This window comes from Podarcis gaigeae (assembly GCF_964106915.1).
Source record: "Podarcis gaigeae genome assembly, chromosome: 2".
In the NCBI taxonomy this organism is placed as follows: domain Eukaryota; kingdom Metazoa; phylum Chordata; class Lepidosauria; order Squamata; family Lacertidae; genus Podarcis; species Podarcis gaigeae.
The window spans coordinates 105,510,315-105,521,141 of NC_139679.1; the positions used below are offsets into that span (position 1 = coordinate 105,510,315).

At 46.5% G+C, this 10,827-nt stretch overlaps 1 protein-coding gene across 3 annotated transcripts in view; it reads left to right on the top strand.

Annotated features, from left to right (window-relative positions):
- Positions 1-10,620, top strand: part of ACOX2 (acyl-CoA oxidase 2) — a 28,954-nt gene extending 18,334 nt beyond the window's left edge. For all 3 annotated transcript variants that reach the window (XM_083723972.1, XM_083723970.1, XM_083723971.1), the window contains 3 exons: positions 490-707; positions 4,158-4,290; positions 7,616-10,620. In XM_083723972.1, the coding sequence (XP_083580098.1) occupies positions 490-707; positions 4,158-4,290; positions 7,616-7,678 (414 nt within the window). In that variant the 3' untranslated portion in view covers positions 7,679-10,620. The remainder of the gene's footprint in view (positions 1-489; positions 708-4,157; positions 4,291-7,615) is intronic.
- The last annotated feature ends 207 nt before the right edge of the window (positions 10,621-10,827 follow it).

Here is a 10,827-nt window from a genome sequence, read left to right on the forward strand (position 1 = left end):
CCCACGATGGGGTGAGCTCCCATTGCTCTGTCCCAGCTCCTGCCAACCTAGCAGTTTGAAAGCACACCAGTGCAAGTAGATAAGTAGGTACTGCTGCGGCGGGAAGGTAAATGGCATTTCCATGCGTTCTGGTTTCCGTCACGGAGTCCCGTTGTGCCAGAAGCAGTTCAGTCATGCTGGCCACATGACCCGGAAACCTGTCTGTGGACAAACACCGGCTCCCTCGGCCTGAAAGCAAGATGAGGCGCCTCACCCCATAGTCACCTTTGACTGGACTTATCCATCCAGGGATCCTTTTTTACCTTTATAACGGTGCTGTGACCTCTAACAATTAGGCTGGAGACAATTCCTGGCAGCTGTGACCTTGAAATGAGAAACCACATAGCCCAGGAGTGGAACCCAGTTCCACAATGCCAACACTTCCCCCCCAAGGCAAGTTATCGCGCAGAGGTGAATGGTGCTTGCTTCTAGCTGTTTTTACTTTGCCAGGCTCACAGCCAATACATCGTGGTGGAAAAATTTGTCAAAGCGCTGGAGACGTTTGGAAAAGAGGCTGGGATCCAGAGGGTCCTTAAGCATCTCTGCGACCTCTATGCCCTGCATGGGATCTTTTCTGACTTGGGAGACTTTGTGCAGGATGGCTACCTTTCTACAAAGCAATCTGACATGGTGACCGAATCGTACCTGGATCTCCTGGCTGTCGTTCGGTGAGGTTATCCTCTTTTTCTGCTAAGGGCTTAATGCCATTGGTTCCATGTTTGGAACATACGTTGTGTTGTAACAGTCATTAAACAATACTGTATATGAAACTAGCAAGCTGCCCATCTTTAGGATGGGTGAAGGAGGAGACCCACAGAACTACAATTCCCAAAGTTCCAGGGAAGAGGGGTGGAATGCTTAACCATTCTCAGAATTGCAGCTCCGTGAAAGGAATAAGGCAGTGTTTCCCAACCTTGGGTCTCCAGCTGTTCTGGGACTACAACTCCCATCATTCCTAGCTAGCAAGACTAGGGATGATGGGAACTGTAGTCTGAAAACAGCTGGAGACGCAAGGTTGGGAAACACTGGAATAGGGGTCTTCCTAACATCTGCCAGCATCCTTAATAAACTACACTTCCCAGGATTCTTTGAGGCTCAAGTGGTTTAGGATTGCTTTAAATGTATGTGGCCTTTGTCAATTTGGTATGCTTGAATGGCATTGAAGCTACAAAGCCATTATTCACCCGTCAAATAGAAAATGTCTCTTTGACCTTTTGGTCAGTTTCCTACTCCGATGACGTCTCTTGTGGCTTATTGAGATCTTGTCTGTTTTAAATAAAAACAATCAGATAAAGATATTGCAATAAGCGTGGGCGTTCCTGCTGGTTCTGAAATTTTGAAAAGCGCAGAAGCCGCGACCTCTCCGTTTCCCAACGGAAGCGGATGCCTCAGCACCGTCGGGTGGTTTTGATTCAAAATCAGCTACGTGGGCTTTTTAAAGAAGTCAGAAATATTTACTCTAAAGACTTTTATCAAATCGCTTCCAATAAGGAGGGTGACTATGATGTCACGACTTCACCACGAAGCGTAAAAGCATTAAAAGATAAAGCTATCGTTTGCATGCCATTAACGGATTATCTTCGGGGTTTACCTTGGTGGATTGAAATTAAAGAGACACAATGTGTAACCGATAGATGGTAAAGTAAATTGTTCTGCTGGCTCCTCTGTGAAACTTACATTTTCTTATTATTTTCAATTATCCCATGTGTATCTCCTTTCGTTTGTCTGGGATCACAATATATCTACCCAGCATAGAATAACACTACAGGGTTCATTCTGGGTTATAAAGCCCAAAGCAACGGGTGCCCCTGGATATCAAAATAGTATCTTCCATACCTAGCTCTGAGAACAGATTTATTTGTGCAGTCAATAGACAAATTGATTATCTAGCGATGGAGGTAGATATAGCCAAAAGATGTAAATAAGAAGGCAGTAAGGTCAGTCTCCTGTCAGACCACCCAACCTACCAGATATTTTGGCCTACAATTACCATACTTTTCCATGTATAAGACATGGGTTTTTCACTTTAAAATTATGTGGAAAACTGTGGGTTGTCTTATACAAGGGGCAATCTCCCCCCCTATTTTCTTAAATTTGAGTCCCTAAAAATAGGGGGTGTCTTATACATGGGGGCGTCTTATACATGGGCAAATACGGTAGTTCATTTATGAGAGGGGTATGAAACTTATAGCCATCCTGCTGTGGCTGAATCACAGTTCCTATTATCCCAAACCAGTGGCCCTCCTAGCTGGAGCTGATAGGAACTGGGAGCCCAACAACACCTGGCAGGCCACAGACCTGTGCTCCCTGATTGACAATGCCATTTGATCTAGACTACCGCAATGCGCTTTACATGGAACAGCCCTTGAAGGCTGTTTGAAAACTTCACTCAGGTAGCCAGCACAGGGCCACCCGGATTTTACAGACTACAAGCTTACCTTTGTGCTAAATGACTATGGGAACAAAAAAGAAAGCACCTCGCTCCAGTTTTGGCTGACTTGCACTGACGGCCAATTTGCCTGCAGTCCAGTTCAGGATCTTGGCACTTCCTTCGAAGTTGTAAATGTTCTAGGTCCTGCTTTAAAAAGAGGGCCCCTTCTGTCTTTGTCTTCATTAGCCAAATTATCAGCGTTGCAGCCCTGGTCGTGCTGTAGTAGGATATTGCTAGAATCCTAGAACTGTGGAGTTGGAAGGGACGTCAAGGGACATCTAGTCCAAGCCCTTGAAATGCAGGAATCTCAGCTAGATCATGCATGACAGATGGCCATCCAACCTCTGGTTAAAAACCTCCAAGGAAGGAGAGTCCACCACCTCCTGAGGGAAACTGTTCCACTGTTGAACAGCTCTTACTGTCAGAAAGTTCTTCGTGATGTTTAGACAGAACCTCCTTCCTTGTAACTTGAATCCTTTGGTTGAGGTTCTCCAGAGAGGAGAAAGCAAGCTTGCTCCATCTTCCATGTGACAGCCCTTTAGATATTTGTAGATGGCCATCATATCCCATTCTGCCAGGACACTGAGGTCCAGCTCTGAGGGCCTTCTGACGGTTCCCTTGCTGCGAGAAGCCAAGTTACAGGGAACCAGGCAGAGGGCCTTCTCAGTAGCGGCGCCCGCCCTGTGGAACACCCTCCCACCAGATGTCAAAGAGAAAAACAACTACCAGACTTTTAGAAGACATCTGAAGCCAGCGCTGTTTAGGGAAGCTTTTAATGTTTGGTGGACTATTGTATTTTAATATTCTGTTGGAAGCTGCCCAGAGTGGCTGGGGAAACCCAGCCAGATGGGCGGGGTATAAATAATAAATTACAGTGGTGCCTCGCAAGACGAAATTAATCCGTTCCGTGAGGCTCTTCGTATAGCGGTTTTTTCGTCTTGCGAAGCAAGCCCATTGACAGCTTAGCGGATTAGCGCTATTAGCGGTTTAGCGGCTTTTAGCGGATCAGCTGATAAGCGGCTTATCAGAGGATCAGCTGATAAGCGGCTTAGGGCTTAGGAAAAGGGGGGGAGGAAAAAAACCCCGCAGGAACTCGCAAGACATTTTCGTCTTGCGAAGCAAGCCCATAGGGAAATTCGTTTTGCGAAGCGCCTCCAAAACGGAAAACCCTTTCATCTAGCTGGTTTTCCGTCTTGCGAGGCGTTCGTCTTGTGGGGCACCACTGTATATTATTATTATTATTATTATTATTATTATTATTATTATTATTACTATTATCCCCTCTCAGTCTCCTCTTTTCAGCTCCTTCAACCGTTTCTCATTGATCAATTTGGTCACCCTGCTCTACACACATTGCAGCATTTCAATATCCTCCTTAAATTGTGGTGCCCAGAACTGGACAGAGTTAATGTTTATGCTGCAGAAGGAACAAAAAAAAACAACTTTCTGGCACTTCTAGGGTACAGAGCAAGTATTAGGGGTTTTATTTGGTTTTTCTGGAGTAGAAATTGTGACTCGTATATTGGGGCTCATTAAGCAGAGGCTTGACAACCATATGTCAGGAGTGCTCTGATGGTGTTTCCTGCTTGGCAGGGGGTTTGGACTTGCTGGCCCTTGTGGTCTCTTCCAACTCTATGATTCTGATTCTATGATTCTATGATTCTAAGATTCCTTTGCTCTTTTTCAGGAAAGATGCTGTGCCCTTAGTGGATGCATTTGATTTCTCAGACGCAAATTTAAATTCAGCCCTTGGCTGCTACGATGGTCAAGCCTATCAGAGGCTTTACGAGTGGGCCAAGAAGTCACCATCCAACCATCAGGTGAGAACAGCGCATGCCAAAGTCAACAAGCAGCCAGACAACTTAAAGGAGAGGCCTATCAGTGCTTCCCCGTTTAACATGAATTAATTGTCATGCTGCACTAAAGGTAAAGGGACCCCTGACCATTAGGTCCAGTCATGGACAACTCTGGGGTTGCGGCGCTCATCTCTCTTTATTGGCCGAGGGAGCCGGCGTACAGCTTCCGGGTCATGTGGCCAGCATGACTAAGCCGCTTCTGGCGAAGCAGAGCAGCGCACGGAAACGCCGTTTACCTTCCCACCAGAGCGGTACCTACCGTATTTTTTGCTCTATAAGACGCACCAGACCACAAGACGCACCTAGTTTTTGGAGGAGGAAAACAAGAAAAAAAATATTCTGAATATCCCTCTTGCTGTTCTGGCTTCTGGGATAGCTGCGCAGCCTGCATTCGCTCCATAAGACGCACACACATTTCCCCTTACTTTTGAGGAGGGAAAAAGTGAGTCTTATAGAGCAAAAAATACAGTATTTATCAACTTGCACTTTGACGTGCTTTCTAACTGCTAGGTTGCAGGAGCAGGGACCAAGCAACGGGAGCTCACCCCGTCGCGGGATTCGAACCGCCAACCTTCTGATCGGCAAGTCCTAGGCTCTGTGGTTTAACCCACACTGCCATCCGCGTCCCCTGTCATGCTGCACTAGAGCAGGGCAAAGCCTGCTTTCCATACTGAGCCGAAATAAAATTTAATTATGGGAAGCACATTTGTGTTTAATCTATGCAGACTGAGCACAAATTAAACATTTGTGTTCAATTTGCATAACTTAATGCATATTAGCATTCCACAATGCATAGTTTGGATTCGCACGGTGCAGAATTCTGGACTGTTGTGACAGATTTAGCCCAAAATACAAGCAGCCCTGAGCATCGTAAACAGTAGATGGAACAGGGCAGGGAAGTGTTAACTGGAGCCAAAAAGTGTAGTGGGGGAAGTGAGTTTGGGGTGGTTTGGGGCAAGCTTTATTTTTAGGGGAGAGCTGACTGGAGCTTTGGAGAAGGCGGGGGAAATAAGGAGAGTTGAGGGGTGATATGGCATTAGCCACAAAAAAAGAGCAGTGAGTGAAAAGAACACACATCATCTAACACACAGAAAGATGGGAGAAACAGGAAGAGAGTCAAGGCACATTTATATAAAGAGTTGTGTGCGCTCCACAATGCTGTGCAGAAAGGTGAGGGGGCACATTTATTTTTAGGAAAGGCAATTTTCTACCTCTGGCGACTGCAGCGAGAAGCATGAGAGTACATTGTCAGCATCTAACAATCTTCAGCACTGCAGTGGGAGCTTAATAGGACTCCCAGCAGCCAACAGGGTGAGCTGTTCCTTGGATTTCCTCCCCAAGCAGCAAAACCAGAATCACAGGGAAGCCAGAGGGGCACAGCTCTTGACTAAAATCAGAGGGAGAAATGGGGCAGCAGTTGTGGGTTTCCTGAAACCATGATTCAAGAACTTGAGGATACATTCTGCAAAATAGGGAAATCATCTGCACGATTTGCTTAACTGTGCACTTAATAGAATCCAGGTTTTATTGCTGCAGAGTTTTGTAGGTCTACAGGTATTAGTAATGTCGGTAAAATGCAGGCATGTTTCTCTCTTGCATATCTGCAAGGGAGAATGAGACAGCTCAGTGCAGAGCCCTGCTTATGTGCAAGGCTCAGGAGCCTGACCCTGATGCAGTTGAAAGCTGTGTTCCTCCTGAGGGCCTTATGAGGACACAGGTGACATGCTCCTAGTGGCAGAAAGAGGAGATAGAGCAGAAAGAGGCATCAGTAGTCTAAAAGAGCACCGTTTGAGAGCTTCAGTGTGGTGTAGTGGTTCGAGTGCTGGACTAGGACCTGGGAGACCAGGGTTCAAATCCCCACTTGGCCACAAAGCTCACTGGGTGACCTTGGGAGTCAGTCACCGCCTCTCAGCCTAGCCTACCTTACAGGGGTGTTGTGGGGGATTAGATGAGGAGGGGCAGAACCACGTATGCCACCTTGAGCTCCTTAAGAGAAAAGCAGCAAATAACTAATAGGCAATTGCTTTGCTAGCAGGTACAGGAAGGGCTGGTCTTGGCAAAATAATGCTCAGCACTTTGTTGTTGTTTAGTTGTTTAGTCGTGTCCCACTCTTCGTGACCCCATGGACCAGAGCATGCCAGGCACTTCTGTCTTCCACTGCCTCCCGCAGTTTGGTCAGACTCATGCTGGTAGCTTTGAGAACACCGTCCAACCATCTCGTCCTCTGTCATCCCCTTCTCCTTGTGCCCTCCATCTTTCCCAACATCAGGGTCTTTTCCAGGGAGTGGAATTTGCTGCCAAGGAGTGTGGTGGAGTCTCCTTCTTTGGAGGTCTTTAAGCAGAGGCTTGACAACCATATGTCAGGAGTGCTCTCATGGTGTTTCCTGCTTGGCAGGGGGTTGGACTCGATGGCCCTTGTGGTCTCTTCCAACTCTATGATTCTATGATTCTCTTCTCATGAGGTGGCCAAAGTCTTGGAGCCTCAGCTTCAGGATCTGTCCTTCCAGTGAGCACTCAGGGCTGATTTCCTTCAGAATGGATAGGTTTGATCTTCTTGCAGTCCATGGGACTCTCAAGAGTCTCCTCCAACACCATAGTTCAAAAGCGTCAATTCTTCGGCGATCAGCCTTCTTCATGGTCCAGCTCTCACTTCCATACATCACTACTGGGAAAACCATAGCTTTAACTATACGGACCTTTGTTGGCAAGGTCTCTGCTTTTTAAGATGCTGTCTAAGTTTGTCATCACTTTTCTCCCAAGAAGCAGGCATCTTTTAATTTTGTGACTGCTGTCACCACCTGCAGTGATCATGGAACCCAAGAAAGTAAAATCTCTCACTGCCTCCATTTCTTCACCTTCTAATTGCCAGGAGGTGATGGGACCAGTGGCCATGATCTAGGCTTTTTTGATGTTGAGCTTCAGACCATATTTTGCGCTCTCCTCTTTCACCTTCATTAAGAGGTTCTTTAATTCCTCCTCAGCACTTATTTGCAAGGCTTTATTAGGTGATGTATGTGGCCTGCATCTCAGCCACTGCAGGAACACACTGCGCATAAGCACGTCTTCCTACAGTGCCTTTTCCAAACATGACCTTCATACTGGTTCCATTGCTGAACTCTGCAGCTGGGCAAGAGCCCATAAGCCCTGCCTTTACCCTGTTCGGTCTTGACGCTAAAGAAGGAAGCACAGGGTTAGACAGGAAATTGACTCCTCCACAATGGCTTCTGTTTTCTGCCCTGAGTAGCTGACTGTCTATGCGATTGACACTCACTTTCTGTCTCCCCAACAGGACAACCGGATTTTTGAGACGTATTTGAAGCCGCTTTTCCGGAACGCCCTCTCCAAGCTGTGAAAGGAGGAAATGAAGCAGAGAGGCAGCTCCTCCGCCCCCCCCCCCCCTCAAAGCAACACCAACGTTTATTGATTAATGTAAACCCATAAAATGTAGTGGCTGACTGCCTTTTGAGTTTTGTCCATCAAAACATTCTCTTGAGTTTTCCTGGCAAGCGGAAGGCAGCCAGCGAATCTGAACAATTTGCTTTGGCGGTGGGGAGATGCCTTTTAACTTCACCAAATAAGCCAAGTTTTATTTTATTTCGCTGTTCACAGCAACCCTTGCTGACATGTATGTGCCAGCTCAGTCCGCCGGAATTACTGCCATGAGATCAGTCCAACAGCCGTTTTCGGGCTGGGATTGGGGAACCTATGGCCCTGCAGATACAGCTGAATTACAGCTCCCATCATCCTTGACCATTGGTCATGCTGACCAGAACTAGGAGGAGCGTCACAATTCTCTCCCTTGCTTTAGGATCCGGACCAGGACCAAGGGGGTAACAGTTATACAGAACCCCCTAGAGAGTCGGTGTGGTGTAGTGGTTAAGAGCGGTAGTCTCGTAATCTGGTGAACCGGGTTCGCGTCTCCGCTCCTCCACATGCAGCTGCTGGGTGACCTTGGGCTAGTCACACTTTTGAAGTCTCTCAGCTTCACTCACCTCACAGAGTGTTTGTTGTGGGGGAGGAAGGGAAGGGAGATTGTTAGCCATTTTGAGACTCCTTCGGGTAGTGATAAAGCGGGATATCAAATCCAAACTCTTCTTCTTTCCTATAGCAACTTTATTGATGGCAGAATTCTGGTGATGGCAGAAGGGATTGCTATGGCTCTTCTCAGCGCCTGGCCACACCCACCTGTCACTCACTTGATGTCATATGACTTCAGGTAAAGCCGCGGCTGCAAAGGAGCAACTGGGAACATTAGATTGGGTCTCCCAGTTGTTCCTTTTGCAAGCAGGGTTTGCAATGTAAATCTGGAGCGGAATGCAAGCTGCACCATTTCAGCCAGGTCAGATCCACTTGATGTCATACGATTTCCAGGTGACTGGCAGCAGGGCATGCTTGCCCACCTAGGACTGGCGGCAACTGGAGCCAATCAAAAATGATTCCGCCCCCTTTTCTAACACACGTTTCCTGCGTGGAGATTCGCCTGCACTAATGTAAGCAGAGGCATGGAATGGTCCGTAATGATGATTCTTGTTTTTAATACTTTCAGGGATACTTTCAAGTGCCTAACCTGTAGAAAAAAAGAAACTCGGCAAGATGCCTTTAAGAACCCCCAGAGCCTTAGGATGTAATTGTAGGTCTCTCAAACCCACCTCGCAACCTCTAATTTAAAATCTCGCTGTGGTGACAGAGCTTGCACTAAATTAAAGATCCTGCGCGGGAAAGATAGGGGTATAGATGTTTTAAATTAATTTCACACAGGCACCAGGCTGGCAGAAGCACACAAAGCTGAAATTAAGCTAATGATCGAGTTCAACCTGCGTTGCTTCCATTTAATCAGCTTGCGAGAGGGTGCAATTTAGGAAGAGCACTTTTAAGCAAATAAATTGCAATTCAGGTGCTTCGAAGTGGGGAAGGGATGCAAGTTCATTCCCTGCCTATAAAAGGAACAATGGCTTCATCCATGGGCACCTCTGCTAACCTACCACAATGAATTGTTATGAGGATAAAATGTGAGGAAAGCTATGTATGCCATGTGAAGCTCCTTGGAGGACACAGGGGATACATATGTATCTCACCCTTTTTTTTTTTAGTGATAGACTACTACAATGCACACCATGTGGGACTTACCTTGAAGATTGTGCAAAAGCTGACGCTACTGCTGCTGCCAGGTAAACACATAGGGCAGCAAGAGGGGCTCTTGTTTCACCAATCCTTAAAGCACTGCACGGGCTGCCTATGAGCTAACTGCGCCTGATTCAAGAGATCGGTACAAAACCCCAAGTGGCTTGATACTCAAGCACTTAAACCAAGTGCCTTCCTCAGTTTCTGTCAGTTCAGGCTTTGAGATGGTGAAGCTGTGCTTGTAGTCCCTTAGAGAGACGTGGGCCGTGGGGCCATGATGCAAAGCAGAGACTTCTCGGTGGTGTCTCCCTGGTTGTGGAATTCCATCCTGGTGGAAAGCTGGCTCCCCCCCCCCCCCCCGGCTGTTATCATTCTTGAAAACTTAGAACATACTTTAGTACAGACTGGACTGGAGTTCAGCAGTCTAGGTATCGCTGTCTGTTGAATTGTATTTCACTGCTGAAAAGGGTTTTATGGTTTTATGCATATTTTGTTTTTATGATTATTGTGCAGCACTTTGAGCTTCTACAAGAGGGGGGAAGGCTGAGGAACAAAGAGCAATAAATAATGATCTTGTGAATAAATTAAAGGAGCACAGTAAAGGAATGGGGGAAATCCTCTGCTGGCGTTTAAAGCCATGGAGCTCATTTGTTGGTCCTTGAGCTGTCACCTTCCCTCATCCTAAGCTGCCTTCTTTGTTGTTGTTAGGATAAAGGGCAAAGGGGGTGGAGGGCAAAGAACCACGGAGTCCTGAAATCAGGGAGGAAAGGCACAGACAGAATAAAAAGGTAATATCCTCAAGCTGAGGTGAAGACGAAGGAGGGATCGTAACAGCTTGACAAAGGCCACCTAATGAGTTTGTAATCTGAGCTACAAGTTGAATACAGGATTTGTTTCCTCACACTTAAGTCACTGTGCTGTATCTGTAGCTCATTAATGCACTACTGTCAATGTAGCTCCATGGCGTCATTGAGATGAGTACTTTAAACAAAAAGAAAGTGTCATTTGCAAGTGAAGCTGTTGCCCTTGTATAGTTTCCTTCGGAATCCAAGAGGTGATGGGTCTTCCCCACACAATGTTCTATTTTTAAATGGTGCCGCTCAATTTTTTTTAGATTCTGCTATTCTTACGTTGAACAATGCTAGCCACTGCAAATAAAAACACGTGACGCCACTTTATCGAAACAACCGGTGTTGTTGGTTTGTCAGTGGAGATGTATATGAGGAGAGAAGAGCTTTTGGAGAAGGGTGCAAAATTTATTGGTGCTTGAACCCTCCAAATCTACTGCTAACTGATTTAAATGCTGGAAAGGGTTTGAGTAAAGAATCAAGCGAACCTTGGGTGAAGCTGGCAGGGCCTCTGCTTGATGTTTAGAAATGT